This window comes from Mobula hypostoma, chromosome 3 (assembly GCF_963921235.1).
Source record: "Mobula hypostoma chromosome 3, sMobHyp1.1, whole genome shotgun sequence".
In the NCBI taxonomy this organism is placed as follows: Eukaryota; Metazoa; Chordata; class Chondrichthyes; order Myliobatiformes; family Myliobatidae; genus Mobula; species Mobula hypostoma.
The window spans coordinates 187,540,659-187,563,683 of NC_086099.1; the positions used below are offsets into that span (position 1 = coordinate 187,540,659).

Consider the following 23,025-nt stretch of genomic DNA (forward strand, 5'->3'; position numbering starts at 1 on the left):
AGGGAAAACAGAAAAGACCCCACACTGCCTCAGGTCTACATGCAGCCCTGAATGGCTGGAGTGTACCCCGAAGATACAAGTTCAAATTGAGGCATGATAAATTCAAAGAAAGATGTGTTTTGAAAATTGGAAGCTCTTTTGAAATTATAAAACTTCAGTATTAAATTCTGGGGGGGTTGCAGCATGATTTAAAAAAAGATTGTTAGGACTGCTGAGCTGACCATTGAGGTCCCTCTTCCACCCATCTGAGATATTTATTAGGAGTGCTGCATACAGGGCCCTTAACATTGTCAAGGGTCCCTCCTGTCTGCCCCATAATCTCTTTGACCCCCTACCATCAAGCAGGATCTAGTGTAACATTAGAACAAGGAATGTTAGGATGGGAAATGGCTTCTTCCCCCAGGCCATGTGACTACTGAAATCCCTGACAGCATCCAGATCTCATCACTTATAGGGTTACTTTTACTTTTTAACTTGAGTTATAAATGCACATTATGTTAAACATCAATCTTCTGGAATATATTTCATTATTCGTTCATTTATTTGTGGTAATATTACTTTACGTGTTGTGTGTAAATTATATGTATGGTGTGCAGCTTTGACTGGAAAGTCATTTTGCTTTGCAATATTCATGCATACCATTGAATAACGATAAACTTGAACAAGAGGTTGAACTTGATGAGGCAGTATAGTAGTGTAGCAGTTTGCCCAATACTTTACAGTGCCAGTGATCAACAATCTGTATTCAATTCCCGCCATTGTATGTAAGGAGTTTGTACACTCTCCTCGTGCTCCAGTTTCCTCTCACATTCCAAAAAAATATACAGATTAGTAAGAGTTAGTAAATTGGGGGCATCCTCTGTTAGTGCCAGAAGCATGGTGACATTTGACGGCTCCTCCAACACATCCTCAGCCTGTGTTAGTCATTGATGCAAATGATGCATTTCAATGGAAGTTTTGTTGGAATATGTGTCAAATAAACCTAATCTTTATCTTTTATCATTATGTTCTTTATACTGTTCCTCAAACTTAAGCTGGACATACAGTATGTAGGAGGCCAAAGACAGATAAGTCAAAGTGGATGTGGGACAAAGAATTAAAGTAGTAGGCTCTGGGTCAATGCTGTGGACCAAAAGGGATGTTTCACAAAGTGATCACCCAATCTTTCTTTGGCTTCTCTGATGTAGAGGAGACCACACTGAGTGCACTAATTGAAATGTGTTACACTTGAAGAAAGGGAAGTGACCTGAAAGACTGGTTGGATCTCTGGTCAGTGGGAAAAGAAGGGATGAGACAAAAGAATGTTTATTGCATGTGGTATGGCTGCAAGAGAAAAGTAGTGTGAGAAATAGAGTAGTTGATGGAGATGGAAGGGTCACAGTGAAAATGCTCCTTTCTGAATACTGAAATGAGACAGAAGAGGAAGATATGTCTTTTCCCTGCAGTAGCCGAAGATGCAACACTGGATGGCATCCGTTAGTCTCGCGAGACCATGGATCTGCGCCTGGAAAGTCTTGCTTCAGTCTCTCCAGGGTGCAGGCCTGGGAAAGGTTGTATGGAAGTCCAGCAGTTGCCCAAGCTGCAAGTCTCCCCTCTCCATGACACCGATGTTGTCCAAGGGAAGGGCAAAGGCCAATGCAGCTTGGCACCAGTGACGTTGCAGGAGTTGCCAGAGCGAGGTTGAAAGCAACATCGGACTGCCTTAGGTACTCCAGCTCTGGATTTGTTCTCAGGGTTTACTCCCAAAGCTCCCATAAGTGGGCATGGCCGCAAGGCAGCGGAGGTTTGAAATCAGAGTTTTCCCTCTCTTAGATGGACTGCCTTCCCAGGCTGACAAGCTCCACCTACCCAAAGCACTGATTTTAAGGCAGAAGGGGCCTTTGCCCCTTCTCCTGTCAGTAGAAACAGTTCCGCCAGGCTTAGAGGCTAAGCCACACGAGAAGGCCAGGAGTTGGACTTGGTTGTCAGAGGCTCCTTGAGGCGCATGCCGTATGGAGCATTTTTAGGTAGTGGGAGCTTGTCCCCGCTACCACTCCTCGGCTTGACAACCTTGGAACCATGTTGCAACACCTGCACTTTTATCTCTTCCCTTCCCATCATACAGGAGTCCCGCCAGTTCTAGCAGATGAAGTGTAGATTCACTTGCATTTCTTCCAATCTAGAGCACTGCATTCAATACTCACCATGTAGTCTCTTCACACTGGAGAGAAATCAAAAACATATTGGACAAATACATTAATGTATTCAATGGACAAAGTGATCCTGAAGTTATAATTCCACATGACTTCAATTTTGCAGCCCACATCCACCGTAAACTGGAGAAACATCAGCTCAGCTTCTGAGGAGTAACAATCCAACCCTCCAAACTCATTATAATAATTTCAGGTTGACTCCCTTTCTTTCTGTATATGTTCCGATAACTTTGTTTCAATTTGTTATATTTCAATTTTTCTCTGTACTACTTTAATTCGTGTCAGTTTTTAATATATTTATCTTGACAGTGTTGATCTTCAACCTTTCAGTGACATTCCCTCCATTCTCTCCTCCTTGCCTATGCTTTATTTTAAAGTGCTCTTGTCGTTTACAGTTCTGATGAGTGTTCCTTAACCTGTTCGCTTCTCTCCCTACTTATTCTGCTGGATGTGTTGCAGATGCATACAATTTCCTCTGGCTATGGGCAGGCAGTCTCCAACACTAGCCCCTGTCAGGATTGGAAGAGCCTTGTCCATTAACGAGTTAATCTTATTTTATCCAGCGGACTCAACACACCGCTGAACCGTCACTGTGCTAGAAATAAAAACCCAACCTCTGTGTCTGTGGTTGTATTTTAATATGCATTTTAATGAAGTACACTCTTCTGTATGTTTACCATCGCCTCTGTAATTGACTTCCAACATGATGAAGCAAACTCCTGGAGCTTGACTTTCAAACAAATATGAAATTATGCACAAACTGTACCCACCATCTGCCACACTCTTAAACCCGAGTCTGTCTTTTGTCAGATCATATGGATATCATTGTCATGTGATTTTATGAATGATGCTGCACTTTTGTGAATACACTGGGGTTTGTTTATGAAATTAAAATATTGAAAAGACTTACCTGTGTTTGCACACACTGGACTTGGCAATTTTGTATTATCAGATTCTAACTTGTGCATATCCCCCTTAATGGGTTAGGAAGGAAAACAGATTTTAATTTTGCAAACATTAGGAAAAGACACATCTGTTAATTATAATAGATTTTTAGGTTTATTGTGTGCAACAATGTTCGAGTTTCTTGCCAAATTGCATGCAATTTCTGTATGTGTAGTCCAGGTGTTTTGGTGTAACGTTTCTTGCCATTCTGTCCACCAAACTGTGTCAAGGTCAGATAGAAAGCGAGGCACCAGTATGGTAAAGCTAAAAAGGATTTTAATTGTAGCACAGGAAAAACAGGAGGCATTCCTCAAAATTTTCAGAGCATGATTTGCTGATGTCCATTCGAGGGTGCTGTATTACCTGTGTGCATTTTTGACGCTACATTCTTCTAAGGCATAAATTCAAAGAATCAATAAATATTTAACCTTCTTTGGCACAGCATGACTTCAATTAGTAAGCTCAGTTATCCACTGCTCACAGGATTACTGCTTCTTCTCATGTATAAGATATCAACAGGAATTAAGAATCCTGGAATTCTTGACTTCATCTCAAGGAAAGGCTGGCATACCTTGAGGATGCATGCCTAGCCTACTGTTCTACTCTCTCTACAGCCATGTTTATGTGGCTAGGCATAGTTCAAACACCATCTATAAATTTGCTGATGACACAACTATTGTTGGCAGAATTTCAGGCAGTGATGAGGAAGTGTACAGGAGTGAGATAGATCAGCTGGTTGAGTAGTGCCACAGCAACAACCTTGCACTCAGTGTCAGTAAGACCAAAGAATTGATTGTGGACTTCAGGAAGGGGAATTTAGGGGAACACACACCTGTCTGCATCGAGGGATCAGCAGAGGAAAGGGTTAGCAATCTAAAGTTCCTGCGTGTCAACATCTCTGAAGATCTATCCTGCGCAGAACATACTGATGCAATTACGAAGATTGGATGACAGCAGCTGTATTCCATTAGAAGTTTGGGAAGACTTGGTATGTCACCAAAGACTCCCTCAAGTTTCTACAGATGTGCCATTGAGGGGATTCTAACTGGTTGCATCACTGCCCGGTATGGAGGGGCTACTGCACAGGATCAGAAGAAGCTGCAGAAAGTTGTAAACTCAGCCAGCTCCCTCATCAGCACGAGCTTCCCCAGCATCAAGGATGCCTTCAAAAGGAAACATCCATCATTAAGTACCCCCATCACCCAGGACATGCCCTTTTCTCTATACTACCATCAAGGAGGAGGTACAGGAGCCTGGAGATATGCAGTTATTGTTGGCAGAATTTCAGATGGTGTTCCAATTTTTTTGGACCAGCTTCTTCCCCACTGTCATCTGAATGGACAATGAACCCATGTATACTATCTCACTAATTTTCTTCCTTTTTCTGCACTCCTTTTGCACTGCTAATTTCATTTAAATATATATATATATATTTCTTATTGTATTGTATAGTGTTTTATTATGCATTGTAATGCACTGCTGCTGCTGCAAAACACCATATTTCACAGCATATGATTTTGATCCCAAAGGGGAAGAACAGGCATGGCCATTTGGGTCATACACAAAACTAATGCTTTACTTTTTCTTCACCTTTTACTAGTACAGTGATTGGAAATAACATACAAACCCATTACATTTATACCTAATTTTTTTTTTAACAATCCCTGACACAGTTTGCATGAGGTGAGTTGTCAGCATTAAATTGAGATTGGGACTTGAGAGTATATTTCTACTGACAAGTCAGTGACTGTGACTACAGCAGGGAAAATCAGCTCTCTCTGTTCAATATTGGTTGTGCATACCCATCCCTCACAGAACATGTTCCATTTCACACCTATTTGTCAGACTCCTGACCTCGTTGCTGTGGTCAGCTGCCGATGAAGATGTATCTATTCAATAGATAATTGATATTTAAATCACAGATTGCAGCTGCAGGCAGAACCATTGACATTTTGAAGACTTATGAGGCACATAGCTTCCAATTGCACTTTAGTCCATTTTAATGTTCAAAACTTCCAAATCTATTTTTTAACGTTATTCCTTTCCCAGTACAGAATGTATGAGAAAGAAGGTGAAAGGAGCAAGAAGAAAGATCTGAAACCCTGCAGATTAAATTCAAGCAGCTAATATCCAACAAAACAAATAATTGCTGAATGTCTAACACTTGGAGTGTGCCGTTTTGGTCGTCCCATTACAAGGAAGGATGTGGAGACTTTGGTAAAGGTACAGAAGAGAACTACCAGGTTGATGACTGGATTAGAGGATAGGGCTGTAAGGAGAGGCTAGCCAAACCTGTTGCCTCCAGAGTGTCAGAGGACACGCATAAAATCCTTTTCCCAATGTCAAGTACTAGAGGATATGCATTTAAGGTGAGAGGGGGAAGGTTTAAAGGAGGTATGTAACTTTTTTTTTACCCAGTGAGTGTTAACGCTTGGAATGGGCTGCACAGTGTAGTGGTATTTAAGAGGCCTTTAGATAGACACACAAAGGTGTATGGAATGTGTACAGGCAGAAGAGATTTAGTTTAATATGGCATTATGTTTGACACAGACATGGTGGACAGAAGGACCATTCCTGTTCTATGCTCTATGCGCTTCTGTTACCTAATCTGAGAGTTAAATATGAGGCATATTGTTTCTTTAAAGGATGCCATAGAATATTTTTAGATTTGTTACCAGTTTGTGGAATGATGTGTTCTATTTGTTGGAATAAAAGCAAAATATACCTGGAGAAAGATACTTTCAAGTCTGGCGTGGCCACACTTTCTGTAGCAGATGATGTAAGTGTGATTAAAACAGTGTAAATCATTGGAGTCTTAAGAGCACATCTCATCAAAACAATAAGAGCAACAATTTATTTGACATTTGGAACATATTTCTGGAGAAGCTTGTGTAAGTATGGATGCAGAGTCAACAAAAAGGCTGTGAAATTTTCTTGTGATCTTCAGACTGAGAACTCTGACAGTTCCTGTTGGTCTGACCTGAAAGGACCTATAGACAATAGACAATAGGTGCAGGAGTAGGCCATTCGGCCCTTCGAGCCAGCACCACCATTCACTGTGATCATGTCTGATCATCCACAATCAGTATCCAGTTCCTGCCTTATCCCCATAACCTTTGATTCTGCTATCTTTAAGAGCTCTATCAATCTCTTTCTTGAAAACATCCAGAGACTTGGCCCCCACTGCCTTCTGGGGCAGAGCATTCCACATATCCACAACTCTCTGGGTGAAAGAGTTTTTTTCTGAACTCGGTTCCAAATGGCCTACTCCTAATTCTTAAACTGTGGTCTCTGGTTCTGGACTCACCCATCAGCGGGAATATGCTTCCTGCCTCCAGTGTGTCCAATCCCTTAATAATCTTATATGTTTCAATCAGATCCCCTTTCATCCTTCTAAATTCCAGTGTATACGAGCCCAGTCGCTCCAATCTTTCAACATATGACAGTACCGCCATCCCAGAAATATTGTATCATTTCTTAATGCATGCATTACTAAATGACAATAAAAGAGGACTGCATGTCTTCATAATCTAATCTACATAATCTAAAAAAAACCTTGTGAACCTACGCTGCACTCCCTCGATAGCAAGAATGTCCTTCCTCAAATTTGGAGACCAAAACTGCACACAATACTCCAGGTGTGGTCTCACCAGGGCCCTGTACAGCTGCAGAAGGACCTCTTTGCTCCTATACTCAATTCCCCTTGTTATGAAGGCCAGCATGCCATTAGCTTTCTTCACTGCCTGCTGTACCTGCATGCTTGCTTTCAGTGACTGATGTACAAGAACACCTAGATCTCATTGTGCTTTCCCTTTTCCTAACTTGACTACATTCAGATAATAATCTGCCTTCCTGTTCTTACCACCAAAGTGGATAACCTCACATTTATCCACATTAAACTGCATCTGCCATGCATCTGCCATGCATCCGCCCACTCACCCAGCCTGTCCTGGGTGAGTGGGCGGATGCATGGCAGATGCAGTTTAATGTGGATAAATGTGCATTCTCATAACATCCTCCTCACATTTCACACTGCCACCCAGCTTTGTATTATCTGCAAATTTGCTAATGTTACTTTTACTCCCTTCATCTAAATCATTAATGTATATTGTAAACAGCTGCGGTCCCAGCACTAAACCCTGCGGTACCCCACTGGTCGCAGCCTGCCATTCCGAAAGGGACCAGTTAATCGCTACACATTGCTTTCTGTCAGCCAGCCAATTTTCAATCCATGTCAGTACTGTGCCCCCAATACCATGTGCCCTAAGTTTTCCCATTAATTTCCTATGTGGGACTTTATCAAAGGCTTTCTGAAAGTCCAGGTACACTACATCTACTGGCTCTCCCTTGTCCATTTTCATAGTTACATCCTCAAAAAGTTCCAGAAGATTAGTCAAGCACGATTTCCCCTTCGTAAATCCATACTGACTCGGACCTATCCTGTTACTGCCATCCAAATGTGTCGTAATTTCATCTTTTATAATTGACTCCAGCATCTTTCCCACTACTGACGTCAGGCTAACCAGTCTATAATTCTCTGTTTTCTCTCTCCCTCCATTCTTGAAGAGAGGGACAACATTAGCCACTCTCCAATCCACAGGAACTGATCCTGAATCTATAGAACATTGGAAAATGATTACCAATGCATCCATGATTTCTAAAGCCGCCTCCTTAAGTACCCTGGGATGCAGACCATCAGGTCCCGGGGACTCATCAGCCTTCAGACCCAACAGTCTATCCAACACCATTTCCTGCCTAATATAAATTTCCTTCAATTCATCCAGTACCCTAGGTCCTTTGGCCACTATTACATCTGGGAGATTGTTTGTGTCTTCCCTAGTGAAGACAGATCCAAAGTACCTGTTCAACTCATCTGCCATTTCCTTGTTCCCCATAATAAATTCACCCGCTTCTGTTTTCAATGGCCCAGCTTTGGTCTTAACTATTTTTTTTCCTTTTCACATATCTAAAGAAGCTTTTACTATCCTCCTTTATATTCTTGGCTAGTTTACCTTCGTACCTCATTTTTTCTCCATGTATTACCTTTTTAGTTATCTTCTGTTGCTTTTTAAAAGTTTTCCAATCCTCCGGCTTCCCACTCATTTTTTGCTATGTTATACTTCTTCTCTTTTATCTTTATACTGTCCTTTACTTCCCTTGTCTGCCACGGCCTCCCCTTACTCCCCTTAGGATCTTTCTTCCTCTTTGGAATGAATTGATCCTGCACCTTCCGCATTATTCCCAGAAACACTTGCCATTGTTGTTCCACTGTCATCACTGCTAGGGTATTGTTCCATTGAACTTTGGCCAGCTCCTCCATCATAGCTCCATAGTTCCTTTTGTTCAACTGCAATACTGACAGTTCCGATTTTCCCTTCTCCCTCTCAATTTGTAGATTAAAACTTATCATATTATGGTCGCTACCTTCTAATGGCTCCTTTACCTCGAGGTCCCTGATCAAATCTGGTTCATTGCACAACACTAAATCTAGAATTGCCTTCTTTCTGGTAGGCTCTAGTACAAGCTGCTCTAAGAATCCATCTCGGAGGCACTCCACAAACTCCCTTTCTTGGGGTCCAGTACCAACCTGATTCTTCCCGTCTACCTGCATGTTGAAATCCCCCATAACAACTGTAGCATTACCTTTGCTACGTGCCAATTTTAACTCTTGATTCAACTTGCACCCTACATCCAGACTACTGTTTGGGGGCCTGTAGATAACTCCCATTAGGGTCTTTCTACCCAGAATTTTTCAGTTCTATCCATACTGACTCTACGTCTCCTGATTCTATGTCCCCCCTCGCAAGGGACTGAATTTCATTCCTCACCAACAGAGCCACCCCACCCCCTCTGCCCATTAGTCTGTCCTTTCGATAGGACGTATACCCTTGAATATTCATTTCCCAGGCCCCGTCCACTTGAAGCCATGTCTCTGTTATTCCCACAACATTATACTTGCCAATTTCCAACTGAGCCTCAAGCTCATCTACTTTATTTCTTATACTTCGTGCATTCATATGTAATACTTTTAATTCATTACTCCCCTCACCTTTCAAATCAATTCCTATTTCACTTGGCTATACTGTACGATCCCTTCTTGAGCTTTCTGCTCTGTTGATTCTGTTGTCTTTCTTAACTTTTCTTATTCTCATTTCCCCTTCAACTCCATCCTTATGTTTCCAGTTCATCCCCTCCCCACAACTACTTAGTTTAAACACACCCATGTTGCAGTGGCAAACCTGCCTGCCAGAATGCTGGCCCCCCGCCAATTAAGGTGCAACCCGTCCCTTTTGTACAATTCATCCTTACCACAAAACATACCCCAGTGGTCCAAGAATGTAAATCCTTGCTTCCTGCACCAGTTCCTCAGCCACACATTCCTCAGCCATTATCTCCCTGTTCTTGACCACAGGGACCTGGAAGCAAACCGGAGATAACCACCCTGGAAGTCCTGCTTTTCAGCTTTCTTCCGAGTTCTCTGAAGTCACTCTGTAGAATGTCTTTCCTCTTCTTCCCGACGTCATTTGTGCCGACATGCACCACCACTTCCGGATGTTCACCTTCACTCTTGAGGATTCCTTGCACCCGGTCCGTGACGTCCTGGATCCCGGCACCAGGGAGGCAACACACCATCTTAAATCTCGCCTGTTGCCGAAGAAACCCCTTTCTGTACCTCTCACTATGGAGTCCCCTACTACCACAGCTCTGCCTGATGTCTGTCTCCTCAGCTTTGCATCAGAGCCAATTTTCGACTGGCAGACCTGACCGCCTCTCAGTCTGGCAGTGTCTTCTGTCCCGACAGCTTCCAAGAGGGTGAACCTGTTTACGAGAGGTACATCCCCCGGGGTCTCCGGTACTTCAAGCATCTTTTCCTTCCTCAGCATCGCCCCCCTTCTCTCTTCAGGTATCCTCGGTGTAACGACCTTGCTGTAGGTCCTGTCCAGAAAAGTCTCGTTTTCCCGGATGAACCTGAGGTCATCCAGTTGCTTCTCCTGTTCTGCAACATGGTCCTTCAGAAGCTGAATCTGGACACATTTTCCACAGGTGTAGGACCCAGAGGCACCATCAGTTTCCCTGACCTCCCACATCATGCACGCAGCACACTGAATCAGCCTAGCGGTCATTTCTTCTCCACTTCTCCCCCTCTCCAACTGTGGCGTAGTCTCCTCTCTCAGCCTCCTCGCTGAAGACTCTCGAGCCAAAGTTTCTCACCTTTCTCACAAGGCACTTCCCTCAACAAGGCCACTCCCTTAGAGCAAACCTTGCTTATATTCGCTGATAATTTGAGTAATTAGTTTCACCTGCCGCGCCTCTGCCAACCTTGAAGGTCTGTGTTGCTGGCTGCTCACGACCAGTTTTTAAATCAACCGCTCCTTCTCAGCCAATCCCCACACTTACTCCTTCACTGCCGCGCCTCCGCCGACCTTGAAGGTCTGTGAACCTAGTATGAATGTGCTGAAAAAGTGGAATTCACCCTATTTTGATGCACATGTACCACAGTGAACACTAATCTACAACACCCATAAAACATAACTGCGGGTGAGTGCACTGGCCCCGATCCCTCGCTGCGAACTGACCCAGGCCGTAGCGAGGATGAGCTCACCGTGCTGTCAGGTCTCCGCTGTGCATTTTGTAGTGAGGCTGCAGTGGATGGAGTCACGAGGAATGGTATGTGAGGTATGCTGATGCAAGAAAAAATGCATCACTAGAATTAGGAAGATCAGAGACTCATTCCACCGAGATGCAACACTGGGCGTCATAGGAAGTCATTCCTGCCTGTGGCCATCAACCTTTACAACTCCTCCCTTGGAGGTCAGACACCCTGAGCCAATAGGCTGGTCCTGGACTTATTTCCTGGCATAATTTACATATTACTATTTAATTATTTATGGTTTTATCACTATTAATCATTTATGGTGCAACTGTAACGAAAACCAGTTTCCCTTGGGACCAATAAAGTATGACTATGACTATTTGTTGATATCTCTTTGCTGATCTGCTGCAGTGTTCACTCCTTCTAGAGCACAGGGTAGTACAGCACAGTGCAGGCCCTTCGGCTCACAATGCTGTGCTGACCCTTAACCTACTCCAAGATCAGTCTAACCCTTCCCTCCCGCATTGCCCTCCATTTCCCTTACAACCATGTGGCCCTCATGAACATCCCTACCACCACCCTACAGTGCATTCTATACACTATGTGTGGAAAAAAAAGCATGCTTCTGAAATCCCCCCTCTTCTTTTCTCCGTATACTTTAAAATTAAGCTCCCTAATAGTTACAATTTCTGCCCTAGGAAAAAGTCTCTGGCTGTCCACTCCATCTAAGCTCTTACCATCTTGTACACCTCCATCAAGACAATATCTTTGAATAATAAACACAGGTCATAGGCTGCACCTTTAAAATTTGAAAACCCTACTGCGTGTTGGTTAAAATCATCGGAGGCACGTTTGATGCTGTGAAAATATCAGTACACTTTTGTGGACTGTGGCCACTCCAATTTCCTTATAGGCTGGATTCAAATAGGAGCAAAGGCTAGTAGAAAACAATATGCAGAACATGAATAATTTGTGCTAATGCATCCTGATTTCCTTGTTGGAGATGACACAACTACCAAACAAAAACATTCTGGTACTTCTCCATAAGAAGGGATGGAATCAAAGGGGAAAAACAGGGAATTATCATTTCTTGTTTCCAGAGCAAGTTACTTGACCACCTGGAATGTCCAAAGAAGAATCCGGAAATTCCCGATGATAGCCAGTGCATGATTTTCTCTAGCGCGGGGCAGAAGACAGCAAGGTTGGCACAGCCCTGTCAGTCCAATGCTAAGTTGAGTGAACTCAGTGCCAAACAACACCAATGGATTGATTCAAGAGGACACCACTCGGTGCCACTTTATTAGGTACACCCCCTTGTTAATACAAATGTCTAATCAGCCAGTCATGGTGGCAACTCACTGCAAACAATCATGCACACATAGTCAAGCAGTTCAGTTGTTCAGATCAAACATCAGAATGGGGAAGAAATGTGGTCTAAGTTTCTCAGACTGTGGAATTATTGTTGGTGCCAGATAGGGTGGATTGAGTATTTCAGAAACTGCTAATCTCCTGAGATTTTCCTGCATAATAGTCTCTAGTGTTTACAGAGAATGGTGCAAAAAAACAAAAAAAAAAAAATCCAGTGAGTGGCAACTCCGTGGATGTAAATACCTTGTTAATAAGAGAAGTCAGAGGGGAAGGACCAAACTGGTTCAAGCTGACAGGAAGGCAACAGTAACTCAAATAATTATTTGTTACAACAGTGGTGTACAGAAGATCATCTCTGACCACATAATATGTCGAGCCTTGATGTGGATTGGCTACAGCAGCAGAACACTATGAACATACACTCAGTGGCCACTTTATTGTGGTGTGGAAGATCAAGAGGACTATTTAGAATCTCCAGAGCCTCTGTTTGTCTGCTTAGATTCAGATTAGTTTATTGTCATATGCATCAGGGTGCTATGAAATTCCTTATTTGTATGAACTTCACAGAGTAAGCAATAATAAATGCACCAATAAATACAATGGCTTCTTTTCCTGCATCAGAGTTGTAAACAGTCCATGCATCCATGAACGCTGCCGTTATTTCTTTTTTTACACCGTTTATCTTTGTAATTTATAGTAATTTTATGTTGTTGCATTGTACTGCTGCCACAAAACAACAGTTACGTAAATCAGTGATAATAAATCTGATTCTGATGAGTCAAAGCAGCACTGTAGTGCAACCTGAAGCTGTGCAATGAGAGATGTTAAAATGACAATAATGGAATAACTGAGATGTAGAAAAAATTGTTTAAAAAATCCACCAAAAACCTGAGGCAGAAAAAAGGCCCACAGCATGTAGAAGACATCCACCAGTTTACCTGCATTCCTCGATAGCAATACGATTCTCTAGCCAAATGTTCCCCAGGGAAGTTCAGTGGTGAAGGGCTCTCTTTACTTCTATATTTGAGCCACTTTCCCGCCACCTCTTGATTCTGTGTTCTTCTTTATGATTTCCCCTCTGCTCAGTTGTTACTTCTGTATTCCTCCCATACATTTTTCATTACTCCTTTATCTCCTCCTCTTCTACCCCTGCAGCCCACCAATCATCCCCTTTTTACCACATTCTTCTTGCACATTTGTTTCATTATTAAACTCAGGACCTGAAGGCTGGAATGCATAGCTTCAAGTTAAAGAAACACACACAAAATGCTGGTGGAATGCAGCAGGCCAGGCAGCATCTATTGGAAGAGGTACAGTCAACGTTTCGGGCCGAGACCCTTCGTCAGGACTAACTGAAAGAAGAGATAGTAAGAGATTTGAAAGTGGGAGAGGGAGGGGGAGATTCAAAATGATAGGAGAAGACAGGAGGGGGAGGGATGGAGCCAAGAGCTGGAAAGTTGACTGGCAAAAGGGATACAAGGCTGGAGAAGGGAGAGGATCATGGGATGGGAAGCCAATAGATGCTGCCTGGCCTGCTGCGTTCCACCAGCATTTTGTGTGTGTTGCTTGAATTTCCAGCATCTGCAGGTTTCCTCGTGTTTGCGTTTTTAAATTCAAGTTGAAGTACTTCTTTTTGTTTATTTGTCCAAGGAGATAAAACGTCCATTGAACCATGTTACCTGCAATACCACCTCAAGAAGTAGACGGTGAGAAGCTCAGCAGCACCCCCTAGTGTTGACAAGACAGGGGGATAAGAATGCTTTCAGCATGCAGAGTAATATACTATACCGTATCCAAGCCTGACGTGGTTATGATACAGAATATCTTAGGAGGTTGTCACTGTGCAGATTGGTTTCATGCATTAACGGAATATTGCTGCTTCATCAGGACTGCATGCAGGCCAGTTTCAGAAAGGAGGCCTTCATAGAGGCACAGAGCAATACAGCACAAATTCAGGCCCTTCGACCATTCCAACCACTGTGATCACCCAACTAGTCCCAATTTCCTGCATTCAGCCCATATTCCTCTAAGTGCCACCCCTCCACGTACCTATTCAAGTGAATGGTAAATGATACTATTGCACCTGCCTTAATCAGTTCTTCTGGTAGCGAGTTCCACATACTCAACACACTCTGTGTGAATAAGTTGCCCCTCATGTCCCTTCTAAATCTTTTCTCTCCCTCCCTAAAATTATGCCCCTAGTTTTGGATTCCCCTACCCTGAGGAAAAGACTGTTACTATCCACCTTATCTGAGCCTCTCATAAATTTAAACATTTCTATCAGATTATCCCTCATCTCCTACTTTTCCATGGACCTGACCACCAGAGCCATCACCTCTGTCCCTAAATACTTCACTTACTTTGCCGCTGTTTATCCTAAGGCAAACGACATGCCTTAATCAATCCCACCGACGTTTTTGTAGGGTTTGTTGCTATCCGAGTGTTGCAAATGGTTACCTTGACAACTTTGGTCTGCAACATCTCACAGACGTTCTCTCTGTTCTCTCATTCTCTTTGCTGCATAACAAATTAAAATATCTTGTTTTCTCACATTTACAGTTCTGGTGAAGGACTAGTTCTGATACAAATTGGTAAGGATGGTTACCTGAAATTGTTGAATTTAGTGTTCACTTATGATTTACTGTGTTTATCTCATTTTGGCAGAATAATGCACTTGGGTCTAGTCTGCAGCATTTTGTGGATTGTTGTGTTAGTTGGCTTGGAAAAGCTGCACATGTGGAGGTCTGAAATCTCACGAGGATGAGCCAATTTTAACTGTCAGGCCTAATTTTAATATCTGAGGTTGTCTCCCACCTGATGTCAGTGGGAGTGATTTATTGTGATAGATTTAAGCAGAGCAATAAAAAGAAGATTTCTTACTGCTTTTATAATGGGGCTTTGTGAGACAATATTGAGTATTTTGAGTAGTGTGGTCTCCTCACCCAGAAAGGTGTTTATTATTGAACGTGTGGCAATCTACTGGACTAATTCCAAAGATGGAGCATTTGCCACCTCAGACTGAGTAGGACTGTATTCTTCAGAGTTTAGAAGATTTAGAAGAAACCAAAAGCTTTAAGAAGAATCATTGAAACCTAACATTTTTGCAGCTTAGTGCAGGAGGTTCTAGAACGGGGGTAAAATAAGGAATAATAGGTAATACAGGACTGAGATAAGGTGAACTTCATTCAGAAGGTGATGAATCTTTGGAATTCTCTATGCCAGAGGACTACAAAGAATTATTTATTGTTTCCATTCAGAACAGAGTTTGATAGACTTCTAGATATCCAGGGATCTGGACACAGTGACATTGAGATAGATCAACCATGATCTGATGAACGGTCGAGAAATTTGAACAGTCAGAAGGCCTTTTTCTTATGTCCTTATAACAAAGTTACATTCCAAGTTTACAAGGAATATAAGAGAGCTCTCCTCAATACAGATGGACTACTTGGGGTAAGTGGTCTTTGCAGCTGTATCCCAGTAAAGGGAAAGATGACACAGGTGAAATTCCAAGCAACACACAGAGAATGCTGGAGGAACTCAGCAGGCCAGGCAGCATCTATGGAAAAGAGTAAAGTCAGTGTTTCAGGCCGAGACCCTTCATCAGGACTGGATAAAAAGATGAGGAGTCAGAGTAAGAAAGTGGGAGAGGGGAGGAAGAATCACAAAGTGAGAGATGAAACTGGGAATGGGGGAGGTGAAGTAAAGAGCAAGGAAGCTGATTGGTGAAAGGTGAGTTCTTCTGCTTCTTTTAATCCTCAAAGAATCCACTGAATTTGCTCTTCTAGATTTCACATGGTATGGCACTATCCTGTAGGTCCCTTTCTATAGACATGTCATCTGCCAGTGGATAGATAACAATTTTCCACGTCCAAGGTTAATATTTGTGATCTAACGTGAGTATATATTTATCTTTTCCACTTTATCAATTGAAGGATCTGCCTTTGGTATTTAAAGGCTTATCACACAGTTTCAATTTTATTCTATAGATTCAAGCCTATATTAGTTTTGGGATATTTAAATTTGGAAACAAATGAATCAAGTGTGAAAGAGTTGGAAAATTCAATATCAGAAAGACTCTACCTTTAGGTTTCAGTTGTCACATTTTGATGACATCCAAATGTGACCCTTTAATTTCTCTCCTAGTTTCTTCAAGCAGGCATCAACCCCAGGGATGACATTGCAACAGAGGCTTACGAAGACGAATTGGACATGGGCAGATCAGGGTCCTACTTGAACAGTAGCATTACCTCAGCCTGGAGTGAGCACAGCCTGGATCCTGATGATATCAGGGTAAAATTCCTTAACTGGTCAATGTTCTCTTGATAATTGGGATTTCATTCACAGTACAAACATAAGACTGTGTTTGTTTGATTTTACCTTGGGTCTGGATTAAATCAGCTGGTTTAGTGATAACAATGACCAGGTAGGTAAACCCAAGTTGGCTGTGATATTTCTATATTTGGCAACTCTCACACTGCTGAGTGAAGGGTTTAAATGATCAGTGACATGACTTGTCACTAGATGCATAGAATCGTTTCTGCATGAACAACCAAGTTCCTTCTTAGTGCTAGAGATGTATATTGAGTTCACCTCCATTTTTAACAGTTAGCATTGCCGAATAATTAATATAGAAAGATAGTATTACTTTTAGTAATCTAGTGTTGTACTAAATTGATAGAACAATAGTAGCTGGGTTGGAAAAATTGCTAGTTTGTGGCTGTGTTGGAGATTAAAATACAACAGTCCTTCAATAAGGGCCAAAACTACTTTGAAGTTGCCCATTACTTGAGGCAAATCAAGCAGCAACCAGTTTATGATAAGTGGATCAGAAATTTAAATATTGTAATAATAGTTTTGTTTTAATAGTCATATACTTATGTTTAACCTCTTGCAGATAGGTTTCTCAAACACCGAGAACTCTGGTAATTTTAAACAGGTGAGGTGATTCCTTAACAATCTACCTTGCAGGAATGCTTATTATGCACTATCAAGCCATCCAGTAACACCTCACCACTTCTATAGCCCCTATGACACCTACCACTCCCCAGATAGCTTCAACATGAAGATTGGTTGTGTTGTGGACAGCATAGCAGACTGGCAAAGGAAAGCTCCATTGCAGATGTGGGTGGGGAATTTGCAGATGGACTTTAACCTGGGAAAATTGGAAATACTGCATTTCGGGAGATCAAACGTAAACAGACAGTATACTGTTAATGGCAAGACTCTTACATGTTAACGTTGTTAAAAGGATTTTGTAGTCCAAATCCACAGCTCCCTGAAGGTGGCATCACAGGTTGATAGGGTGGTAAAGAAGGCTTATGGCATGCTTGCCAATATTAATTGAGGCATTGATTTCAAGAGTCATAAGGTTATGTTGTAGCTTTATAAGATTTCAGATAGGCTGCATCTGGAGTATTGCAATCGGTTCTGGTTGTCCCATTAAAGGAAGGATATGGAGGCTTTGGAGAGGATGCAGAAGAGATTCACCAAAATCCTGCCTGGATTAGAGGAAAAGAGCATTAAGGAGAAGTTGGTCAAACTTGGGTTGTTTTCTTTGCAGCAGTGGAGGCTGAAGGGAGATCAGATAAAAGTTTATAAGATTATGAGAGGCATAGATTGAGTAGACAGTCAGTAACTTTTTACCATGGGTTCAAATGGCCAATACCAGAGGGCAAGCATTTAAAGTGACAGGGAATAAATTCAAAGGAGATATGGGGTAAGTTTGTTTACACAGCAAGTTCTGGGTGCCTGTAATGCACTGCCTGGGGAGGTGCTGGAGGCAAATATGACAGAGGCATTCAACAGGCTTTTAGATAGGTACATGAATATGCAGATAAAGGAAGGATATGGATATTGTCTAGGCAGAAAGGAATAGTTTAGTAGGCCAATTGATTATTAGTGCAGGCTGAAGGGCCTTTTCCTATGCTGTACTGCTCTACGCTTTATCTTTAAAAGGTTACATAAAGCAGCTATTTATTTCACAAAACTTGGCTACCTGTCCTCAAAACAGATTTCCCACACTGTAGTTGCCTCCAAGCCCAATCAAGCCTAACTTTCTGATGAGTTCTAAAGTTCGCAAATTAGACTCAGAAGATTCATGAACCACTGGTAGAAACAACAATCGCATATTAAAAGTCTTTAAAAGGGATTGATGATAATGGCTTATTTTTCCGAGAAACTAATGAAACTTCTTAAAGTGACACAGTAGTACAACTATTTGAATTACTGCCTCACAGCCCCAGTGACCCACATTCAATCCTCACTTTTTGTTTTCACTTTCTCCCTCTGATCTTCCGTCTACTCCAACTTCCTCCCACATTCCAATGATGAGCAGGTTAGTACATTCATTGGCCACTTGGGTAGGTGAATGGTAGAATCTGGGTGGTTAATAGGACTGTGGGTAAAATATAATCCTGTGCGATTAGTAAAAACGTATTGTTTGATGGTCAGCAGGGTCTCGATGGGCCAAGGGAACTCTTCCCCAGATGTACAATTTCAAGATACCACGAGAAAGGCTGAAATAATGGAAATGAACAAAGGCTAAGTCCACATTGCATGAGTTTACCAATGTGTAATCTGCAGTGATTCATAAAATTGTATTAGGTTTTAATAGCCACTGTTAAATAACAGGCGAATTTAAATTTGTTGTTGACTTCGTTGTTGAATGACAACTCTAATTTTCTGTAATCAGGTGCAAAATGTTATGCTGATTCTTTACATCATGCTATGTGCAATTTTTTGCATTGTGTAATTGCATTTTTTTCCCTCATGGTTTACTCTTTTGCAGGATGAGCTTAAGAAACTGTACGCACAGCTGGAGATCTACAAAAGAAAGAAGATGACAGCCAACAACCCTCATCTGCAAAAAAAGAGAAGCTCCAAGAAAGGTTTGGGGCGATCGATCATGAGGCGCATCACTGAGATCCCAGAGACAGTAAGCAGGCAGTACAGCCGAGAGGACAAAGAGCACACTGACCCTGCTTTAGCCAGGAACAGCATCAGCATTGGTAGGAGGAACCCATTCGATCCCTCTGGATCCAGTCTGAAAGCAAAAGAAGACACCATGAAAAGTAAAGCACTGTTACTGCAGAAGTCTCTCAGTAGCTACGACCACATGAGAGATCAAGGTGAAGATTCCAGCATCTCTGGAACAGACAAGATGGAAGTTTCCAGCACGGAAGCTGGACTGCTGGATTCACTCATGGGAAAGAAGCTGGTCAAAAAGACCCATGAAAAGATGGACAATACTTCTACGGAGTCAGTCCCTCTAGTGTGTAAATCAGCCAGCGCACATAACTTAACTGCTGACAAGAAACCCTTGCATCCAAGAACAGCCATGTTGCAGAAATCTCTCAGCGTCATTGCTAGCGCAAAAGAAAAAACCTTGGGAATGACAGGCAAGGCACAAAGCCTGGAAGAGCACACAAAACAACTGAAAGGTCAGCAAAGAAGTAAAGACACTAACAAAGGTAATTCCTCAACAGATAGCAATGAGGACAGTACACCGCATCCAAAAAACTCTTTGAGCCACTCCCTAATACCTGAGGAAGCAAAAAGGGCTTCAAAAGCTGGAATAATGAAACAACATACTGGTAGTCAATCTACAGTTAATCCAGATGCAGCAAACCTTTTACTGAGTGATGATTTTGACAGAGCCGAAGTCTGTCCATGGGAGATCCAAGAACAACCTGCTACTCCATCAGAATCCAGAATTCATAAGCATGTATCTATTGCACCCATGGAATCTCAAAATATTCACAATTCCCATTCAAGTGTGAAGACTCAGAATGCCAATAAACACAAGATGGTGGAGAATATCACCAAATCAAATCAGCCATCACAAAGTAACATTGAGAGAGTTGAAGTGTGTCCCTGGGACTTTGAGGAGCCACAGTCAATGCTGGAAGAGGGTAGGAAACCTGTACCTCACCAGCCTGAAATTATTTCTGTTGAGGAGGATAACCTCATAAGTAATATGAGCAAGGATACTGAGATTTGCCCCTGGGGCTTTAATGAAACACTGAGCAATGCGTCAGAACAAAGTCAGAGTGTGAAAGGGGAGGGCAAGAAAGAAGAGCCTTTGGGTGATGAACAGGACAAAGGACCCACGTCAGAGCCTTTAACTTCAAGTGGCAGCCAGCAGCAAATTTCTGTTAACAGAGCAAATGTTTGTCCTTGGGAATTTGAACCAGCAGACTCTCCAGAATCCGAGAGAAGTCCAGCTTCCACTGCCTCAGCCTTATTATTGAGCAGCATTCCCCAGAAAAAGTCAGCAGTGAAAGGGTTTGGACTATCTGTCAAATCCTTGGTTTCCACAGGAAGAGGCAAGGAAACAGAGAAACCAAAAGAAAGAAAAGAAGAGAAGGTGAAAACAAAGGGTAAATACAAAGAAAAGGATACAAAAGATAAAGCGCAAGAAATAACAGTGGACAGGTCACCTGTGGCTGAACGATGTCCCAGGGAAGTCAGAATAACCCCTGGTTCCGCAACTGGAAAGAGTAAAAACACAGCCAACAACGAAGCAGGAATGGAGAAAAGCAAACGTGTTGAGGTGTGTCCCTGGGATGTCGAGGAAAGCAGTCCCACTCAACGTGTAGCAGGAGGAAGCGCAGCTGCTATTAAAGACAGTAAAAATTCACGTTGCAAAGAAGTGGACACGTCAAAAATGGCCTCAATCTGCCCATGGGATTTTGATGATCAGAAAAACATGTGACAATAAATCTGGTCAACTTGCTCCTGAACAGTAACCGTTTTCATATCACGAAACTAAGGATTCCATATCATTGAACTTTAATAAAAAGGACACATAGAAACAGTGACAGCAGGATTGAAGTTAAGATTCCAATTGGTGCAATGTTCTACATTTCTTCAATTTTCTTTCCTCAGTATCAAATCTAACAAAAGCCTATTTTGTCAGGTGTACCTGCATTCTGGAATGCTGTAGTATTTAGAAAACACTTATGTGGCAAAACCACTCTGATTTATGCAATGGTCATGTACTGTTACACCAAGCTGAAGCACCTATGCTAACTTATGGGAGCCATTTTCTTTCTGTTTGTTAATTAACTACATAACAATAGTGAGCTTAGATTTGCCCCAAAAGCCATAACCCTTTCTGGAAATATTATTATCTTCAGTGTGATTTATATTAAGGCCTTTTGTTTTAATTGGTGTTCACAAATTCTTATGTATTCCCTGAGAATTATAGTTTGGTATTAATAGCTCTTTAGGATTTTTTAATATGAATCAGTCGGTTCCTGTGGTTTTGTTTTCCAAAAGATTATTCTTAGTAAAATAGCCACTGTTAATAGTGGAACCCATAGTTCTATCTAGCTTTAGTCAAATAGAACGAACTTCAATTTACTTTGTACTAGCTGATTCCTTCCTCATCCCTAATCTCTGAGTATGAAGGTTAGCTGTGTTACATGACAACCTTGCGTTTGCACTTTTTAAAAAAAATCAACCTACTTGTGCAAGTTTGTTTAAAGGTGAAATGGCTTTAAACAAGAACTCATTATCCATGGAATCATAAACTTTAACAATCTTTAGCTCTGCAGTATTTAGCAACTAAAAAAATCAAATCTGTAACCTCATATATTTGCATCTGTGTTTCTGCATGCAATATGACTGGTAGGATTGACATCATGCTAAACCTATGACCTTTAGCATTTGGACTGTACTAAGTTGTATAGTGAGTGAGGCTGTATCCTTGTACACTGTATTCTGTATTTGTTATATCTACTGACAAGCTCTGGACTCCACCAGGGAATATTTGATAGATTTCTTTTATGGCTTGTGGCAGCATGTAAATAAGATAACTTATCTGCAATAAAATTACATTTATATTATACCAAAACCTGTGTTCTTGATTTCTATAAGCAAAGCTATTGATGACTAGACAATAGGGTATACTATATGCAGTGAAGGGATTAAATATGACAATTGAAACGCACTGATGAAAACAGCTTGAATCATTTTGCATTTATATTTCACTCATAAAGTAAGCCTTGCAATTGCAAGTCCAGAATAGAGAGGACATATGGAATACCATCTGAAATGTAAAAAATATAACAGTGACATTTTATATAATAAAAAGCTCATTATATTAGGACATCTGTAGGAGTTTCGCGGATGAATTAGATTAATCCTTTTAAATACAAGTGAAGTTATTGTTATTTCAGTGTATTAAGGAACAAATTAAATATAGGAAGTAGGCCACTGCCCCTCCAGTATGCTCTGCCACATGCAAAGATCAGGACTGATATAATTTAAACTCGCATCTATCCTGTCTTCCACTGTAAACCTTACCCTTGGGCTTTTGCCATTTTTCCAGTGACCTGACTGATCAAGAGCGAGTGAGGAGGCAACTCATATGTCCGTGAGTGTGATTTAAAAAGGAGTGTTCATGGGCTTTCAGCATTTTTCAGCAGCTTAATTACATCATGATTCATTAGCAAAGGCAAATAAAAATAAAGCAGGGACAAGTGGAGTGGCCATTGTTGGACTGGACCAGTGTTGCAGTGGGAAGGCTTTGGCTCATCAGGCTTCAGTGAAAACAGCTTGGGTGAGTTAAGTATCTGCTAAGTTTCTACTTCTTCATCTGTTAGTACACAGTTAGACCAGCGAGAGTGGCTCCAGAGCTGTGCTGTGTTCTGTGTGTGAGATGTGGGCCTTCCAGGTAAACACATCTCCACCAGGTGCACTGAGCTGCAGTTCCTCAGAGAGCATGTTCAGGAACTGGTGCTGCAGCTCGATGATCTTCAGCTCATACAGGAAACTGAGGAGATGATAGACAGGAGCTACAGGGAGATGGTCATCCTTAAGTTGCAGAAGGCAGGTAAGTGGGTGACTGTCAGGAGAGGGAAGGAAAATGCGCAGGCAGTACTGATTAACGCTCTGGCCGTTCCCTTCAAGAATAAGTAT

General features: G+C 41.9%; 1 protein-coding gene across 1 annotated transcript in view; it reads left to right on the top strand.

The window, feature by feature from the left end:
* The window catches only part of gpr158a (G protein-coupled receptor 158a), a 609,794-nt gene extending 587,845 nt beyond the window's left edge, over positions 1 to 21,949 (top strand). Inside the window, exons 10-11 of the mRNA XM_063044263.1 lie at positions 16,246 to 16,392; positions 18,890 to 21,949. Coding sequence (XP_062900333.1) covers positions 16,246 to 16,392; positions 18,890 to 20,815 — 2,073 coding nt within the window. The 3' untranslated portion in view covers positions 20,816 to 21,949. The remainder of the gene's footprint in view (positions 1 to 16,245; positions 16,393 to 18,889) is intronic.
* Positions 21,950 to 23,025: the final 1,076 nt, after the last annotated feature.